General features: G+C 48.9%; 1 protein-coding gene across 1 annotated transcript; it reads right to left on the bottom strand.

Moving 5' to 3' along the window:
- Positions 1-1,221: 1,221 nt before the first annotated feature.
- Positions 1,222-18,770, bottom strand: HTR5A (5-hydroxytryptamine receptor 5A). The gene is made up of 2 exons (NM_001192842.1): positions 18,027-18,770; positions 1,222-2,726 (listed from the first exon to the last, which is right to left on the bottom strand). The coding sequence occupies exons 1-2, from the start codon at positions 18,768-18,770 to the stop codon at positions 2,394-2,396; spliced, it is 1,077 nt and encodes a 358-aa protein (NP_001179771.1). The 3' UTR covers positions 1,222-2,393.
- Between the last annotated feature and the right edge of the window lie 1,447 nt (positions 18,771-20,217).

The raw sequence follows: 20,217 nt of genomic DNA, 5'->3' as shown, positions 1-20,217 counted from the left end.
CACCCAGCCTGGTTTTAAGGAAAGCTGGGATGGAGCCCTGTAGTCAGACAGAACTTAATTATAATCATCACTTCTTGCTCCTTTCTGACCATAGGGTACAACTGCAGAGGGTCTTCTTTTAAATGGCCTTTCCTTTCCATGTATGTAAACGGGCACCGCTCTGCTCCCATTCCCAGCCTGAGCCTCCCTAAGCGTCAAGGCTCATGTATCTTCTGAGGCAGGGCTCCAGATGTTCTCCAGTGATCCTGCAAGAATGAAGTCTTGACACCCCTTGCTTCTCTTCCCCTGCCAGGGACTTCAGGCCCAGTCCCAGGTGGGGTCCCTGCAGCGTGGCCCTGATAGGTGGGGGCGGGGCATGCATAGGGTGGTGATGTGGATATCGTTACCCACGCGGTGGGAGATGCAACTCCCAGGCCTCCCCTACAGGAATTGCCCTCCTGATTTCTAAATAAATTCAGTCTGGTCCATGTGTCAAGTCCTACTATCTACTGCTGCCGTGGAACTTGGTGCTGACTGAGGCGTCAGAGCCATCCTTGCAGTGAACGCAAAACCAAACTTCAAACCAAGACCACAAGTGCACATCAGTTCAGTCGCTCAGTTGTGTCTGACTCTTTGCGACCCCATGGACTGCAGCACATCAGGCCTCCCTGTCCTTCACCAACTCCCAGAGCTTACTCAAACTCATGTCCATTGAGTCGGTGATCCCATCCAGCCATCTCATCCTCTGTTGTCCCCTTCTCTTCCCACCGTCAATCTTTCCCAGCATCGGTGTTTTTTCTAGTGAGTCACTTCTTTGCATCAGGTGGCCAAAGTATTGGAGTTTCAGCTTCAGCATCAGTCCTTCCAATGAATATTCATTACTTATTTCTTTAGGACTGACTGGTTGGATCTCCTTGTAGTCCAAGGGGCTCCCAAGAGTCTTCTCCAACACCACAGTTCAAAAGCATCAGTTCTTCAGCACTCAGCTTTCTTTATAGTCCAGCTCTCTCATCCATACATGACCACTGGAAAAACCATAGCCTTGACTAGATGGACCTTTCTTGGCAAAGTAATGTCTGCTTTTTAACATGCTGCCTAGCTTGATCATAGCTTTCCTTCCAAGGAGCAAGTGTTAAAACAAATGGACATAGATTTCCTATTTTTAATATGTTAATTAATATGATTTAGTATGTACAAAATAATACATATAACAATATATCTGTATTGTAATAATTCAGACATGTAATTTTTAAACGCATGCATTCAGAGAATCAGGACACAGCAAACCACAGGCAGTTTTATTGTCCAAGACCTTTTTAAAGTTTTGTCTGATCACATAAACACTGCATCATCACCTAATTGTCTTGCCTCACCAGTTACATTGATGTGTCCACTAAAGTGTTCCCACTTTTCTGCTCTCATCGTTGCCAGTACCGGTCTCACAGTGGGTATGTACATGCCAGTGCGCAGCTGCAGCTAACAGATCAATCACCCATCACCCTAAAGTGCCCCTTTTGGTGAAGAAGCCTTCATAGCCCTTAGTGATGAAACTATGTTTAAGAAGTCAACAACGTTGTGACAGTTTTGTTATTCTAATCTCATGATCCGAGGCTACAAATCTTTGTTTGGCAACATTTGAATAAACTGTATAAAAATGGAACCCATAATAATAAGCAAATTTGACAGATTCTACAGAGCTAGTAGGTATCTCCGTGCTGTGGACAGTTGCTTCAAAACGGAAGGTGGTATTTGATTTGACTTTCAGTTCCAGTTCCAAGCTCTTGGGTTGCATTTTAGAATAAAGTGGCCAGTGGGAACACTTGCCTCTTCCCTAGGTTCGGTGTGCATGTGTGTGGGGCCGTATTGACTGGTCTTGCAGATGTGCCTGCGTACTTTGATATGTTCAGAGAGAATGTTTCGTGGGCAAATATTGGGACATGGTAAGTACTAGGGTGAACTTTCTGGAACCACGGAATGGAGCCCTGGAAGTGGGGACTGTTCCGGGAAATTCGCAGTTGTGGTTTCCTTCCCCCTAGATGTCCCCGTTGTGACTCCTTGTTCATCACTTCCTGTCCTCATCCTGCCTGGACTGATCTGTTTCCTCCCTCCCCTCTGGCTGGTTTGACTTTTCTGGGATGACGCTAAACCATGCTGCGGTGGACTCTGGAGAGGAAAGGGCACTTGGTGGGCCAAGTCCGTGGCTGTTCAGTGCGGAGTGAAGACAAGCAGATAAATGGGATAAAATGAGGTCCTGGGAACTGCCCGTGGAGACTCGCCTTCCTGCCGGGAGCGGGGCAGTGAGCCAGTTGGCTCTGGGGGCCACCCTGGGGACCTCGAAGGCCTGTCTCTGGCAGGTGGTTGCTGGGTGGGGATGGGGAGATGGGCGAGTACCCCCTGCCGTGCCAGCCTCGCGCTCAGCGGTGCCTAGAGAAGAAGTTCTTGAAGGCGCTGTTGTAGTTCTTGTTGAAGGCCGTGTAGATGAGGGGGTTGAAAAAGGAGTTGGAGTAGCCGAGCCACAGGAAGACGCTCTTCCAGGTGGCGGGGACGTCGCAGGCGCACAGGGGCCTGAGGAGCTCGGCGGTGAAGAACGGGATCCAGCAGAGCACGAACACCCCGATGAGGATGCCCACCATGAGGGCGGCGCGCTGCTCCTTCTGCTCGCGCCACGCGTCCCCGTCGGCCTGGAAGGTGACCTTGGCGCGGCGCGCCGCGAGGACCATCTCAGGCCGCTGAGCCGCGCCCTTCCCCTGGAGGAGGCAAACAGAAGCGTCAGGAGGAGCCGCCCGCTCCTCACGCCCGGGCGGGCTGACCCGAGTCACGGGTTGGCCGTTTCCCGCACTTGCACTTCAAGAGAAAGCTTTTACTTGTCCGTCGCAGGGACCCTCTAGGGTCCCCCCACCCCGGGGCCGACAGAGCTGGGTGTTTGCTCACATTTTGACATCTTACCTCTTTGTGATCTCCTTCTGGTTTGTCCCCTGCCCCGACTTTTATGGAAAACAGGAGATGCTAAACTCAGATTCCCTCCACCTTGGCTTGCCCAAGTCCCCTGGAAGGCAGTTTCTCCAGCTTCACGACCCTTCTCTAAGGAAGCGGAATTCCTAGGAAAGGAGGCTCTTTCCTCCATTCCAGCTTTTTAATTTTTTTTTTTTTCTCCAGATCTTTGGAGAACTGGAATAAGATGTGTCTGATGACAAGGCCCCTGAAACAGGAGGAAATGACGATGGGCTGATGTGCTAAATGAGCAAGTTAGTTGACCCCGTCACAATGTGGGGCAGTTTCTGGGCCGATCCATCATTCACTAGTGGAGAGACTACCCTGACATCAAACTCTGTCCTCTGCAACTCCAGCCTTCTGTGATCCCAGGACACTTGACCTGGAGAGGTACCCAGTCACGCTCCAGGAGCGCACAACCTTCTAGGCAGTGGGCTAGGTCACAGGGTCTGTCCCTCTAACCCACGTAACCAGTTCATGGCTGCATCTACAAATTGTAGTCAAGAGGAACTATTTATAACTTATCATATAGAATAATGGAGCTGAAAATAGGAACACTGTAGTTAAGGGAATGTTAGTTCATGTGTGAATTACTAAATTTATATGATAACCTTCCTGTCATCTATTTGAAAGGCAGCGAAACCCCAGCATTATACAGTTAAACATAAGATTCATAAATACGGAAACAAGTAGTTCATTATTCTTCAGCTCTTAAAAGCATATATAAAATAAGTGACATTGATACTTTCACCTGTGTCTTTCCAGAGCCTCACCTCTGGGTGGAACCACAGTTATCTTTCTTCTTTTATTAGTGTCTATCATGGAATGCATTTCAGGGAGCTAATTGATAGAAATGCAAGCACAGTATTCAGTTTCATTTTTCAGCATAAAGAAAATAGGAAAAGTCACTAATTCCCTTAGTAAAACTCAACCTCAGAATGTCATCAAGGAAGGCATTTCCCCCCATTTCCCCAAGGTGGCAATGAAACAGTAATTCCAGTCCTGACTCTTGAGTCCTTGAGAAGTTCTGTTTCCTTTCAGACTTCTTCATGGGCGACGCTGGCCGCTCAGGGTTTTGAGGCCATCGTGACCAACCCTTAACTCTCTGTAGCACACTTGGTGTAAAGGTGGAGCATGTAAACCAGACTCCAAGCTCTGGGGTAACGGCAGAAATGAATACAGCAACACATAGCTAGATACGGTAGCTTCTGAACCACGACCCCCTCTCGGAACCTCTCCACCCCCACCCCATCCCCACTCACTGCCTGCCTGCCCCCTTGGTGGTAACTGCCGCTCCAGGTCAACTCCAGAAGACCATCTTAGCCCTTCAGATACTCAGATTCCAGTTGTGAGACGCTGTGAGCCCTACAGTGAGACTGCCTCTGTGAGGCCAGCCTTTGGTGAAGGATGAGATACACTCCCAGTGCTCTGCTTTTTATCTGTGGGAGTTTTCTACTGCATAATGGGAAGAGTTACACAGCTTCCATTCTGAGGGGCCACCTTCTGTCCTATTGACTGAGACGCTGCTGGGACATTCAGACCCAGTCCTGACCTGAATCCAAAGGGAATCCACGTCAGAATACAACACAGTACTTCGTTCGTATAACACAGTACTTCGTTCGTACAACACAGTACTTCGTTCGTCTGAGAGACGAGGGATCACAGGGCTGTGTTGTCCAGGTGTGTGCCATACATCAGGTGTAGGGTGTGGGTATGTCTATAAAGGCGAGCATCAGGGAAGGGGACCCAAGTGCCATAAGACAGTTTCACGGCAGCCCATCCCTTCAGGTCATCGTCCCCGTGGAGAAACATTAAATGCCATACACAGGCCTGCTTGCGCAGGTGTGTGGCAGTTGTACTATGAAATCCTGAATGTTTTGGCTACCTGATGCAAAGAGCCAACTCGTTAGCAAAGATCCTGGTGCTGGGAAAGATTGAGGGCAGGAGGAGAAGGGGGCAACAGAGGATGAGATGGTTGGATGGCATCATCAACTCAATGGACATGAGTTGAGCAAGCTCTGGGAGATGGTGAAGGATGGGGAAGCCTGGCGTGCTGCAGTCCATGCAGTCGCAAAGAGACACTACTGAGCAGCTGAACAACAACTATAAAATCCTAGATTCTTCCAGCATACTGTACCTAGGTTCTTTTGAATTTGAACTGTTCCCATGCACAGCATGTGTTCACTGAATTTGTGAGAATTCCCCACTGAGAATTGATGTGCAAGTGTCTCTTAAAGGTTTCCCAGTTTTTTATTCCTAAGCTTGTCTTCAGGAGGGTTTCTCTTGTCAGTGGGACCCACAGATCCATGATCACTTTCTCTGAGTTCTTAGCACAGCAGGTGGGGAGCACATTCGTGGGGCCCCTTTACAGCAGAGAACCTAAATTCATTTTTAACAATTCTTTTCCTATTCCATGCAGTCTTCTCCCACTTCTTAGAATTCTAGTTTGAATTCAAGTTAAACTTTTTCCCCTAAATACATTGTTTTTATGGTTTGTTTTGAGTCGGGAATTTTTATAGGTTAGAGAACTTGTTTCTCAGAAAAGCACGCTCTCTACAGCTTTGATGAGAGATGTAGATCATTTTGGGAGTCATTCAACACCAGCTCACCTGGTGAGCGTGCCATTGGTCTATAATGGCTCCGCTGGAGGAGGGGCTTTGCTGTTGGGGAGTTTCAGCTCCTGGTGTTAGCAGATGGTTGACTTGGTTGCTTACCCTGTGGCTTTCTGACTAAAGGACTCCTTAGCTCTGCTTGTCAACGATCGCAATAAAGTACTTAATCACATCTGGTGTATAGATGCTATTGATTACTCTGTCAGTTACTCAGCATGGTTGTTAGTAGATTCACAGAAAGAGAGGTAATGGGGTAAAAATAAGTGGACGCATTCGAGCCAAGCTTCACTTTTCCCATTTATCTTTGTAGTGTTGTATCATTTCTAAAGCACAAGCCTCACAAGTTAAGACTCCCGTGGAAAAAATTTTATAAGTGAACAGTTGGCCTTGTATCTCCAAACAAATGAATTATTTGGGGGACATGTGCCTATGATTTAGACTTCTCACTCTTGCCTGGAAAATCCCATGGATGGAGGAGCCTGGAGGGCTGCAGTTCAAGGGGTCACTGAGGGTCGGACACGACTTCACTTTCACTTTCACTTTTCACTTTCATGCATTGGAGAAGGAAACGGCAACCCTCTCCAGTGTTCTTGCCTGGAGAATCCCAGGGACGGGGGAGCCTGTTGGGCTGCCGCCTATGGGGTCGCACAGAGTGGACACGACTGAAGTGACTTAGCATATTCTTCCAAAACGGTTATGTGTTCAACAGTGACCTACTATATAGCACATGGAGCTCTGCTCAACGTTACGTGGCAGCCTGGATGTGTGTGTTGGGGGGGAGATTTTGGGGGAGAATGGATACGTGTATACATGTATGACTGAGTCCCTTATTGTTCACCTGAACTATCGCAACAGTGCTAACTGACTACACCCCAGTACAAAATTAAAAGTTTTTTAAAAACTGAAACTTAAAAAAAATGAAGATGGTTATATGTTAAGATAACTTGTTGTTATCTAAACCAGTCAATCCTAAAGGAAATCAGTTATGAATATTCAATGGAAGGATTGATGCTGAAGCTGAAACTCCAACCAACTCATTGGAAAAGATGCTGATGCTGGGAAAGATTGAATACAGGAGGAGAAGGGGACAACAGAGGATGAGATGGTTGGATGGCATCACCGACTCGATGGGCATGAGTTTGAGCAGGCTCTGGGAGTTGGTGATGGACAGGGAGGCCTGGTGTGCTGCAGACCACGGGGTCACAAAGAGTCGGACACGACTGAGCGACTGAACTGAAGTTGTTGTTTAGTCACTAAGTTGTGTCCAACTCTATTGCAACCCCATGGACTGTAGCCCACCAGGCTCCTCTGTCCATGGGGTTTCCCAGGCTCAAATAATAAAGTAGGTTGTCCTTTCCTTCTCCAGGAGATCTTTCTGACCCAGGGATCAAACCCTTGTCTCCTGCATTGCAGGCAGATTCTTTACCACTGCGCCACCTGGGAAGCCTAGTTAAATAACAATTCACTAGTTAATCATAAATCTAGCATGTCCTTTTATTTCCTCAAACTATTCTGCTTCACCTCCCTTTATCACAGATAATCAATAGATTATCATCAATAGTGGGTATTGCGATTAAGGGATGAAGGCTCTCACCTGGTAAGTGTGGCTTCGGGTGATTGCAGGTAAGACCAGACCATTGTCACATGCAGGATGTACCAGTGAGTTGGGATGTTTAATCTGGGAATGATCCTACCCACCTAGGGAGGGCTTTACAAGGGTCAGAATAAGAACATTTCCACAAGCTTAGGAAAAGACCGTCTGTCCTGTAGTTGTGGTAACACAGAGCCTTGCTGCTTGTTTAAACCCCTCCAGTGAACCCAGGACGGTCCAGCTCTGTGAACAGGCATCGGCAGACCAGCTGCTCAGTGTCGGCCCTCACATCTGACAGCCAGCTGGGTGCGTGCGTCCCTGGGCAGCAGTGAACCAACGGTGGCCTCACTGAGTCACCCCCTGTGTGGGGGAAGTCTGCTCAGCGTCCCTCTCAACGCCCTCCCACCCCCGAGCTCAACACTGTCTCCATCGATGATGGGTGTTCTGCTCTGCTCCGGGAGATGGTGCCAGACAAGCGTAGCTTTTCTCAATCTGTAGCAAGCCGTGTTTTTATTTCAGGTGCTATGTGGTGGTTGTATCATCTTCGGGCAGTTCTAGAGGTTCCATGGATATCATTTTGAGGACCCTCGACAGGATACTTGGACTACAGGTGCATCCACAGAGCCCTGGACCCCAGCCGCCTTTGGATCTGCAGATGCACACCAGTCTCAACGAGCTGAGTGCCAGCCCGCTCCACCGGGCTCTTCTCACTCTGTTTTGTTATCCAAGGCTTTGCAACCAAGTGTGTCTTTAAATGGGCTTCCCCGATGGCTGAGAGTGTAAAGAATCTGCCTGCGATGCAGGAGACACAGGTGATGCGGGTTCAACTCTTGGGTCAGGAAGATTCCCTGGAGAGGGGAATGGCAAGCCACTCTAGTGTTCTTTCTAAAAATCCCATGGGCAGAGGAACCTGGCAGGCTGCAGTCCATGGGGTCACAAAGAGTCAGACATGACCAAGTGACAAAGCATGCACGCACACATGTGTATTTGAATAAGTTCATTCAGCTTAGGCCTTCGTATCAAATAACTGGACCTTTGTTAGAAAGGTGCACCGTTTGGAAGTCGACTTACATCTTATAAAGCTGTTAGGTCTCTTGCTGGAGGTATACCATTGAGCAAAAATGTCATGCCATAACCTACTTATTATATTGCTGTTTTCTTTGTTTTGGCTGTCGTTTGTCTAAATATGCAAACTCTTATTTTCATAGATTTTTTTGCTTTATTTTTTGTCCTGGAATACCTTTTATTTTTCTGTTGAATATAAAAAGGATTGTTCTATAAGGTGCTGGCTTTATAAGCTTCTAATCTTTTCCAAGCCAGACCTGAGGACTAATGATTTGCAGACCATTAGACTTAATAACCAATTTGTCAGAAAGCAGTTGATCAGACTTTGCTTCAAGTTTTTCACAAAACTTAAGTGGGGGCATTCCCTGTCTTGTCAGTTTACGGAATAAATATCACCTGGTGTGGTTGGCATTCCAGCTCATTGATGATTGGGTTGGTCATCATATGGCCCCTTCTTGGCCTCTGGTCAAGGATCTGAGAAACCATTCACAAGCACAGACTGTTGGCCAACCCTGGTGGCCTTTTTCTTATTTGTCGTGCTTTGTTTTAGTCAGAGTCTCAGCCTTCTTCTTTGTGAACTTCTATTTTAAACTGCGCTATAATCCTAACTCTCACTCTTTTCTTGATAAATGTGAAAAAAAGTTTTTCACGTAATAATCTCTGAAAGTCGAAATCAATAAATTAACATATTTAAGTTAGAAGACAAACACTAAACAGTTAAGAATCAGCTTTTTTAGTTGTTCTGCTAAAGCCTTAAAGTCTAACTCTGAGTTGGTCCTAAAGATTTTATAACTTTCCAAAACTTCCCCTCGACAGGAGACTGTTGGATCCCACCAAAAAAAGATACCCCACATCCAAGGGCAAAGGAGAAGCCCCAACAAGATAGGTAGGAGGGGCAAAATTGTGTTTAGAATCAAACCCCTACCCATCCGAGATGCTTGGAGGGCTCAAACAAAACCTTGTGCACACCAGGACCCAGAGGCCCCACAGAGACTGAGCCAGACCTGCCTTTGAGTGTCTGAGTGTCTCCTGTGGAGGCTGGGTCAGCGGTGACCTGCGAGGCGACAGGGACTCTGGCTGCAGCAGGCCTGGGAGGTGTGGCGTGTGGCGTAAGCCCTCCTGGAGGAGGTCACCACTAGCCCCACCATAGAGCCACTGAGCGGATGACCCACAGACTGGAGAACAATTATACCAAAGACATTCTTGCACTGTTGCAAAAGTTCTAGGACCCACAACAGAATTCCCAACCTGGAGATCCGGCAAAGGGACTGAGAACCCAGGGAATTTGACTTTGAATTCCAGTGGGATTTGCTACAGAACTTCCGCAGGAAACGGGCACTTGGAGGGCACAAAGAAAACCTTGTGCACACCAGGACCCAGGAGAAAGGGCAGGAACCCGAGACACTGAGCCAGACTTGCCAGTGAGTGTTTGGGAGTCTGGTGGAGGTGTGGGTCGACAGTGGCCTGCGGCAGGGTCAGGGGCACTGGAGACAACAGTCCTGGCATAAGTCCTTTTGAGGGAGATGCCATTGCCCCTACCACATTTTGGCCTCAGGTCAAACTACGGGGAGGGAACATAGCCCCACCCAAAACCAGAAAATTGGATTAAAGATTCGCTGAGCATGGCCCCACCCATCAAAGCAAGACCCAGATTCCCCCACAGCCAGTCCCTCCCATCAGGAAGCTTCCACATGCCTCTTATCCTCCATCAGAGGGCTGCTGCTGCTGCTAAGTCACTTCAGTCATGTCCGACTCTGTGTGACCCCATAGATGGCAGCCCACCAGGCTCCCCCGTCCTTGGGATTCTCCAGGCAAGAACACTGGAGTGGGTTGCCATTTCCTTCTCCAATGCATGAAAGTGAAAAGTGAAAGTGAAGTCACTCAGTCGTGTCTGACCCTCAGCGACCCCATGGACTGCAGCCTTCCAGGCTCCTCTGTCCATGGGATTCTCCAGGCAAGAGTACTGGAGTGGGGTGCCATTGGGAAAGGGCACCCGGGTGGAAGGCAGTAGGGTAAGGGAACCCAGGAGAACTGCTCTGGCTCACAGTCTTGGGTTTTATGGTGATGGGATTAGTTCCCGGGTGGTCTTTGGCCAATCATTCTAATTCAGAGTCTTTCCTGGTGGTGCACGCATCACTCAGCCAAGATGGATGCTAGCAAGAGGGATTCTGGGAAATGGACGGACACGCGGTGTCTCCTTTCGACCTTTCCCGAACTCTTCTGGTTGGTGGTGGCTTATTAGTTCCGTATTCCTTATCAGGATCTCCTGTCATAAAACAACTCATGCAAATGGTTACTATAGTGCCTGGCCAGGGTGGGTGGTTTCAATCAGTGTGCTTCCCCTAACAACTCCCCCGAGAGACTTCATACTCAAGATACTTCTTGGGAATTGGGGCGGAGGTCTCTTTCTTCTGTAACTTCTTCCTGCTGCCTAGCAGAACAGAAGTCTCTCTCTACCAGATCTAAGTCAAGGTATTTTTTTTTTGCCTGAAACCAGCATTCACCCTTATAATAACAGCAATTTAGTTTGAAACTGTTGGCCCCTCTCAGAGATGAAATAGACAGGGGCCAAACAGAAGACCTAACAGGATGGTCATCTGTGGTCCCCGGAAACAGAAGGCAACATTTGGGGTGAGGATTGCAGGGTTTGTGACCCTTTTTGATTGGTTGGTGCTGAGGGAACAGAGCTGTGCTCCAGGAATCTTGTGTTCTGTCTGAAGTTACCATCCTCCACCTGGGTGGGGGCTCAAAGACATTGTTATGCATATTTCTTTGAGTAGGAACCAGGACTCTGTCTGGAGGCAGAGGCCAGACAGATTGAAAACCACAATCACAGAGAACTAACAAAACTGATCCCATGGACCACAGCCTTGTCTAACTCAGTGCAACTATGAGCCATGCTGTGTAGGGCCACCCAAGACAGACGGGTCATGGTGGAGAGTTCTGACAAAATGTGGCCCACTGGAGAAGGGAACAGCAAACCACTTCAGTATTCTTGCCTTGAGAACCCCATGAACAGTCAGTCCAGTCGCTCAGTCATATCTGACTCCTTGTACAGGGGGCGGTGATCAAAACCATCCCCAAGTAGAAGAAATACAAAAAGGCAAAATGATTGTCTGAGGAGGCCTTACAAATAGCTGATAAAAGAAGAGAAGCTAAAGGCAAAGGAGAAAAGGAAAGATATACTCATCTGAATACAGAGTTCCAAAGAAAAGCAAGGAAAGAAAAGAAAGCCTTCCTCAGTGATCAGTGCAAAGAAATAGAAGAAAACAGTAGAATGGGAAAGAGTAGACATCTCTTCAAGAAAATTAGAGATTCCAAGGGAACATTTCATGCAAAGATGGGCACAATAAAGGTCAGAAACGGTATGGGCCTAACAGAAGCAGAAGATATTAAGAGGTGGCAAGAATACACAGAAGAACTATACAAAAGAGATCTTAATGACCCCGATAACCACGATGGTATGATCACTCACCTAGAGCCAGACATCCTGGAGTGCAAAGTCAGGTTGGCTTTAGGAAGCACTGAACAAAGCTAGTGGAGGTGGTGGAATTCCAGTTGAGCTATTTCAAGTCCTAAAAGATGATGCTGTGAAAGTGCTACACTCAGTATGCCAGCAAATTTGGAAAACTCAGCAGTGGCCACAGGACTGGAAAAGGTCAGTTTTCATTCCAATCCCAAAGAAAGACAATGCCAAAGAATGTTCAAATTACTGAACAATTGCACTCATCTCACACACTAGCAAGGTAATGCTCAAAATTCTCCAAGTGAGGCTTCAACAGTATGTGAACCGAGAACTTCCAGATGTTCAAACTGGATTTAGAAAAGGCAGAGGAACCAGAGATCAAATTGCCAACATCCACTGGATCATAGAAAAAGCAAGAGAATTCCAGGAAAACATCTACTTCTACTTTATTGACTACACCAAAGCCTTTGACTGTGTGGATCAAAATTCAGTTCAGTTCAGTTGCTTAGTCGTGTCCGGCTCTTCAGTTCAGTTGCTTAGTCATGTCCAACTTTTTGCAACCCTATGGACTGCAGCACACCAGGCCTCCCTGTCCATCATTAAAATAAACCGTGGAAAATTCTTAAAGAAATGGGAATACCAGACCACCTTACCTACCTCCTGAGAAATCTGTATGAAGGTCAAGAAGCAACAGTTAGAACCAGACATGGAACAATGGACTGGTTCCAAATCGAGAAAGGAGTATGTCAAGGCTGTATATTGTCACCCTGCTTATTTAACTTCTCTGCAGAGTACATCCTGTGAAATGTCAGGCTGGATGAAGCACAGGCTGGAATCAAGATTGCCAGGAGAAATATCACAACCTCAGATGATGCCACCCTCATGGCAGAAAATGAAGAGGAACTAAAGAGCCTCTTGATGAAGGTGAAAGAGGAGAGTGAAAAAGCTGTCTTAAAACTCAGCATTCAAAACACGAAGACCATGGCATCTGGTCCCATCACTTCATGGCAAATAGATGAGGAAACAATGGAAACAGTGCCAGACTTTATTTTCTTGGGTTTCAAAATCACTGCAGATGGTGACTGCAGACATGAAATTAAAAGATGCTTGCTCCTTGGAATAAAATCTATGACCAACCCAGACAGCATATTAAAAAGCAGACATTGCTTTGCTGACAAAGGTCCATCTAGTCAAAGCTATGGTTTTTCCAGTAGTCATGTATAGACATGTGAGAGTTGGACCATAAAGAAAGCTGAGCACCAAAGAATTGATGCTTTTGAAGTGTGGTGTTAGAGAAGACTCTTGAGAGTCCCTTGGACTGCCAGGAGATCAAACCAGTCAATCCTAAAGGAAATCAACCCTGAATTTCCATTGAAGGACTGATGCTGAAGCTGAAACTCCAATACTTTGGCCACCTGATGCTAAAAACTGACTCATTGGAAATGACCCTGATGCTGGGAAAGATTGAAGGCAGGAGGAGAAGGGGACGACAGAGGATGAGATGGTTGGATGGTATCACCGACTCAATGGGCATGAGTTTGAGCAAGCTCTGGGAGTTGCTGATGGAATGAAAAGCCTGATGTGCTGCAGTCCATGGGGTCACAAAGAGTTGGACAAGACTGAGCGACTGAACTGACTGAAAACCTCCCACCTTACACATCCACACCCCCCATATTTCTACTCAGCTTTTCTGAACTTCCTAAATGAACTATCTTTTCCACAGGGGTTTCCTCAGTAAAACAAAATCACATTGTAAAATTGCCAGGCAAGAAGTCAAACACAGAATGTCAGTTAAAACCTTGATTGAGAGCTGAGATATAGGCTATAAGGAAGAATTTTTCTAAAGTGAAAGCCACTCAATCATGTCCAACTCTTTGTAATCCCATGGACTGTAGCCCGCAAGGCCCCTCTGTCCATGGGGATTTTCCAAGCAAGAATACTGGAGTGGGTAGCCATTCTCTTTTCCAAGGGATCTTGCCAACCCAGGGATCGAACCCAGGTCTCGCACATTGCTGGTGGATTCTTTACCACCTGAGCCACCAGGGAAGCTGCTAAACTTTAGGGAGAAGGGCAAAAAACTGTTGTAGAATTTAGAATTTTTAAAGAGTACTGAACAAAATCCTTACTGTCCTAGACTGCAGATCAGCAGCACCTAGTGAAATTAATTAAACTTTCCCTTAGATGAGGAAAAATATTTATAACTAGAAGGATAGAAGAGAGAAGAGCCATATAACATGGCTATGCAAATTTACAATGCAAACTAAAACAATTTCAGAAGCCATTTTTTTAGAGAAGATTGAGGATTCTAAATTGTAAACTATATAGAAAATTTAAAAGCAGTATTCTGATATAAACCCAACAGCTGACGTATGGTCTTGTCCTAAATGGGCTCAAACCTGAATTAGGGAACTTAATAAGAAAAAAATAAATTTAAATGTGAAATTGCCAATTTAGAAAATACCCAGTATGGGGCTAGACACTTCCAGAACGTAGGTAATAAGGGGTCGGAGGGAGTGGGAGGTAGGAGAGAGGTTCAGGAGGGAGCGGACGTGTGTAAACCTATGGCTGATTCACGTTGATGCATGGTAGAAACCAACCCAACGTTGTAAAACAATTATCCTCAGCTAAAAATAAATTTAAAAAGAAAGCAGATAATCAATACAAGATATGGCTCTCTAGATAAAACATCAAGAAGCACGTCTGTTTTAAAAGATCTGGGTGCCTAGATAAGGCCCACAGTAAATGTAAACAGCAGAAGTAACCTTGAAAGCAGCAATATCCCCTTTTGGCTAAAAAAACGACAACCGTCTAAAATCTGCCCAGTGAAGTCATCCCAAGGGAGATATTATCACCAACAACTTCCTGTCCTTCCAAACTTCTAGGGGGAATTGCCTTTAATTGTGGATGTACAACAGTACAGCTTTCTTGTTTATGGTGTGGCTTTTGAAAAGGCTCGAGGGAAAAAACCTAAGTTAATGGAAGAATTCAGTGAGAATCTTGAATAATCCTGTGTGCCAACTTGTAGCTGATATTTCAGGATCCTTATGAGAATCCTTTCATTTCGGTAACACAACTACACATTTAGTAAGCAGAATGTGCCTCCAGATAAAATATACTGCTGTCCTTCAACATTCTCAGATTATAACCGGTCTGTTTGTGAGAGTATCTGCGCTGTGCGTAATTCAGGACATCACTGGAGAAATAGCAGTGGTCCTAGAGTTCTTGCGGACAAGAGACACCACAGACAGACTGAGAGCAGGACTGAGCATGAGAGCTCAGATGGACTCTCCCTGGTTTGTCATGATTTTGCCACTCTGTCCCGGCGTGAACGTGCTGGGGCACACTCCAGGTGGGCTAATCCAGCCACATGACACCTGTCCAAGAACTATTGCCTGTTGAAGCCCACCCCTCGATTCAGTGATCAAGGCTTTTCCTCCATGCCTTGGAGACATTACTCTCATCAATTAAACTAGTCAACCCATCTTCAGAAGTTTTCTTTTTTTTAATTAAACCTTTAAACCTTATGTTACCACGCGCAGTAAATCCCCATTGCTAACTGAGACCGCCCAGCATTTTTCTGCTGGTTGGTTAACCTGGTCTAGTGTCCGTCATCCAGAGCTTTGACTGCTGCTGCCCAGCGCTGTGCTGACAAGTGACTGAGCACGTTGATTGAGGTGCAGTCTGAACATCAGCTCTCCACGGATGAAACTTCAAGGAGAACCAGCAACAGAGCTGAGAAGCTGAGAAACGGTCTCTCCAGAGTGAGGACCAAGAGCTGGAGGGTGAGAACCACGTGCTCCTCAAACTTGGGGCGAGTCCATGTGTTCTGCGGCCCGGAACCAGCCTTCGATGTACTGTCAGTCAAGGACATTTTGTCTCGGTGGGCTTGCTTTTACAAGCCCTCCTGCCGGGTCAGCCCCCCACTTTTGGAAGTTAGGCAGCCAGGCCTGGATTCACTCCAGCAACGCCTGACCAGCAGAGCTGCTCATACAGCTGATGTCAGCCCGCCGAGAACCCAGAAAGCCCCCCAGGCCCTTACAGGCTGGAAATCCAGCTGTGTCTTCACGTCAGAGCCTCAGTCGCAGTTTCATCAGACTTTGTCAAGGGCAAGGCCTCTCTCTCTCGTATGTTTCCAGCTTTCATCTCCGTGCCTGACAGCGGTTAGGCTTTCAGTGCGCATCTGAGGCAAACTCAGAAGGTAAAGAAGCAGGGAAGAAGTGTTGTGTTTCCCTAGGCAACAGGGCTCGTTGGCGGTAGAACTGTATTTAGAAACTTTGGCACCTGCTACCACCAAGAAATCAGGAAGCCTGACTTTTAATCCACCCTCCACGGTAACGTGAGAACAAGGCCAGCTCCACATTTCAGGTGGAGCCCTGGATGGCTTAGAGGCCTTGCAAAGCCATGAGACCCATTTTTGAGTTACCTGGCAGAGAAAGAACATGAAGCAGTGCTTTGCTTCTGCTGTCTCCAGACCTGAGTAGTGATAGCCCCTTTTCCTTCTGCTCCAAACCCTCCAGGACACAAGGACAGTTGCCGTTCCCTTTTAAAGCCGTTTGGTGTTGATCACAAATTGTGTTTACCTGGGTGAGCATCCCGGCAGAAGAGGATCCGTGTAAGGAGGGCTGTGGTGGGCCGTCTGCCAGCCCCCTTGTTCCTGACCCGGAACTGTTCCTGACCCGGAACTGCGGGGGCGCACACACACGGACACTCCGGCTAGTTTGGAGGCACACCTACTTGTCGGCACTTCTTGTCCAGTTTAGAAGTCTCATGGGCCAGGGTTTCCCGGATCTGTCCCTGTTGACATTAATTTGTCACGAATTGTCTGTTGTTCCGGCTGTGCTGTGTGTCCCACCGCGCTTGGCATCCCAGGCTCTGCATGCCAGGTGCAGCAGCACCCTGTCCCACGTGTGGATAATCAGAAACAGTATCAGATAACCAGACATTCCGAATGTTTCCTAGGGTAGGGGAGGGTCATTTGGGTGAGACTGTTGTTGTAGATAAAAGGACAGAGGGCCTCTCACCCCCTTTTCCTTCTTTCTTCTAGAATGATGCCCTTCCCCTTCTCCCCTGCCTTCACCTCTGGCTCCTGTAAGCTTGATTGACTGGTTATGCTTGGAATTAGCTGCTGACTCTTGAAAACCACAATCATATCGCAGTGCTCACAACACATGCCTCTCTGCCTGTGTCAGACTCTTCCTAGGCAAAGATGATGTCTTTATCATCCTCTTACCTCCAGCAGCCAGCCCGTAGTACTCACTCAGTGTGCTCATTGAATTGATTTTGTTGTCCCAGAGCTGGTAACAGAGATGGGTGCTGCGTGGATTTCTGGTCTAACTTACACATGTGAATTAGGTTCAAAGGGTCACCCTTGGCAATGAGTGGGAGAGGTTGAACTCTGGTGGTTCCTGAATCTTGCATCACAGGGTCAGATTACTAAGAGTTAACAAAAAGCAGGAAAGTGCGGGTGGAGAGAAGATGGGGACTGAGCCCTCCCGGGTGCTGGAGCAGTTGCTGGGCCTTAAATGCTCCTTGCACGGAGCTGGGGAATTGTCTGCCTTAGGTTTTAATTTCCTCCCTCAGCTTTCCTCCTGTGCCAGGAGGCAAGCCAGTGGTCCCCAGCATGTGTGGTCTGACTGGGGGTGGGGCTGAGGCTCTGAGGGGTAGCCCCAGAAAGTAGCACCATGGCCCATGGGAGCAGATCACAGATGCAGGCTCTGAGACAGGCATGTGAGCAACATCTCTGATCTTGCATCAGGAGAGGAGGATGCTGAGAATGATGGTAATCCATGAGATACCACACTTTTGCAAAATTAATTGCTATAATTTGCAAAGAAAAAATTAGATGGGGTTGAAACACTAATGTGCTTTGCCTGGTATATTCCTGCCAAGTCTTCCTGCCAAGTCAGATCACCGCCCCCCTTCCCACCCCGTTAAACACCCCCTCTTAAGCACAGGAGTCTGCACGTTTCTCATTTATCTGGTGCAGCCCTGGACACCAGCTTCTTCAGACATTCTAAAGGCGGTTACAGATCCACAGAATTTTCAAGCCTAGTGGAACCCTGTAGAATTCTATAGTTCAGACCCTCATACATATGAGGAAATTAATAATGCATGAGTGATGGCATGCTCTGTGAGCAGAGCAAGTCAGAGCAGAGTGGGTGATGCTTTCTCTCTCCCACTTGACCCCCTTCCCTCCCTCCCCTCCCTTGCCCCAAAATACTAAAAATTTTCCACTTCCCACAAACGTGGGGGAAGGTGTGCCGGAGAAGAGGCCTGTGCAAATGCAAGCAAAGTGTTTTTTAAGGGTCCCTTTAACACCCACCTGCACGGTTTCGGATATGGGTGAGACGCTGTTGGTCTTCCGGGGGCCCACGCGGAGTTTGGCGGCCTTGTAGATCTTCCAGTACACAAAGAGCACCACGCCCAGCGGCAGGTAGAAGGCGCCCACGGTGGAGAACACGGTGTAGGAGGGCTCGCGGCTCACCTGGCACTCCTCGCTGCCCTCTGAGTAGGTCTCCCCCCAGCCGAAGAGCAGTGGGGCCAAGGAGATGACGGCGGAGAGCGCCCAGGTGAGCGCGATCATGACGTTGGAGACGCGCCTGCGGGCGCGGAGTGTGTATTCCAGGTGACGCGTGATGGACCAGTAGCGGTCCAGCGCGATGGCCGTCACGTTCCAGATGCTGGCCGTGCAGCAGAGCACATCGCACGCGATCCACAGCTGGCACAGCCGCCGGCCCAGCTGCCAGCGGCGCCCGGACAGCTCGTGCACCAGGCTCAGCGGCATGACCAGAGCGGCTACCAGCACGTCCGAGATGGCCATGGACGCCATCAGGTTGTGCGGAACGCGGTGGAACGTGCGCACGCGGAGAATGGTCGCCAGCACCAGCAGGTTCCAGGCGAATGTGGCCGCCACCAGGAAGCCCAGCAAGGTCAGGACAAGCACCCCGAAGACGGAGAGCAGGGGCAGTCTGGGGCGCGGGTCTGCTGCGTCGAAGCTGCTGCGGTTGGCCTCCCCAGGGGCGGGGGTGGAGAGGGTGAAGTAGCTGAGGTTCGCAGGCGGGTCCATCTCTGGGTCAGGAGGCCGGCTCCGTGGTGTGTAGGAAAGGGGCGCTCAGGAGAACGCACGGTGGCCACTGTGCTGGAAGCCACTCCCGAGGCTTGTGCCCTCTGGCCAGTGGCAGGGTTTCTGGGGAGCGACTATGAAACGGGCCGATCTCCTGCATCCGTGGGAGACGTGTGGCGGAGGGGCGGGCGCTGGGCTGCAAGCCGGCGGCAGATCTGAAGTCCTCGGAAGCTGGGGGCTGCGTCTCTTAGCCAGGGCCCGCCTAAAGGTCGCACTCCCAAGGCGCTTCGCCTCGGCGGAGACGCAGCAGTTTGTTTGCCTAGAGTCGAGCGTCCCCCAAGTGTCGGGGACAAGCTGCGCGGCCCCGGGGCGTGTGGCCGCCGAGAGGGCTGGTGCGTCAGCGCAGTAGTTCTCGCCGCGTGGCCTCCCCGCCAGCCCCTTTCTCTCCGCAGCGGCCGCGGGCTGCAGCCGCAACTCCGCGATGGGGGAAGTCCGGCAGGGACCTGCCTTCTGCTCGGCCCTGGCCCCTTCCCGCCCCGTGTGGGGCCGCGGCCCCGCAGAGCCAGTGCTGGCGCGCCCACCCGGACCCGCCTTATCAAACTGGGGAGCCAACCTACGTAAAGCATCAGCTGATGAGGCCGCCTCTCGGCCCTGAGCGCGCCGCGCTGGCGCTGTCCCGGGTGCTGCCGGCTGTCCCCTCCCCGGCCCGCGCGCGGGGAGCTTGCTGCTGTCCATGGTGCTGCCGCTTCTTCCCGAAATGAGCGCCCCTCGTGGAACGAGTTTACTAAAGAACTTTCCTTGAAATATTCCCCTAAGCACTCCACACCCATGGCCTTTCTAGGGGTGGTCTCGATACCTTGAGAGGGTTCTTCGCTTTCCACAGGTCTTACTTTTAATACCTGTCTTTCGAGTTAAGCTTCCGAGTAAAAAGCTTCCTTGGCAGCTCACACAGTAAAGCGTCTGCTTGCAATGCGGGAGACCCGGGTTCAATCCCTGGGTCGGGAAGATCCGCTGGAGAAGGAAATGGCAACCCACTCCAGTACTCTTACCTGGAAAATTGCATGGACAGGGGAACCTGGCGGGATGCAGTCCATGGGGTCGCAAGGAGTCCAACACGACTGAGCGACCTCACTTTCCGAGTTAAGGGTCTAATGTGATTTCACTGGCTTTTCGGCTCTGAGAGGTTTCCGTGCCTGATCGAATGCTTCTTACGCAACACCTGGCACTTCCCTTAGAGGGTTGTTTTCCTTTAAGGAGGAAGAGCAGGAAAGCCGTTGGCTGCTGTCCCAGAGGTGCTGAGGGATTGGAGGTAGCATGTTTAGACCATTTTCTCCAAGTCATAGAGAAGTTGCACAGTCTCCAGTGAGCTCTACCACATTTGCTTCTTGTGAAGGGAAAAAACGGATGCAAGTTGTTATAAAAGCTCCATCTCACTCACAAAAAGGAGGAG

This window comes from Bos taurus, chromosome 4, assembly GCF_002263795.3.
Source record: "Bos taurus isolate L1 Dominette 01449 registration number 42190680 breed Hereford chromosome 4, ARS-UCD2.0, whole genome shotgun sequence".
Lineage (NCBI taxonomy): Eukaryota > Metazoa > Chordata > Mammalia > Artiodactyla > Bovidae > Bos > Bos taurus.
Note: the sequence above shows the minus strand (reverse complement) of the source record. Positions and strands in the feature narration are given on the sequence as shown.

What these genes read in the sequence shown, in the direction of transcription:
- HTR5A (NM_001192842.1), bottom strand. Translation starts at nt 18,770, where the DNA reads ATGGACCCGCCTGCGAACCTCAGCTACTTCACCCTCTCCACCCCCGCC. An exon ending in CCATATCCGAAACCGTGCAG is followed by an intron (nt 2,727 to 18,026) that starts GTGGGTGTTAAA and finishes TGCCTCCTCCAG; the next exon opens with GGGAAGGGCGCGGCTCAGCG.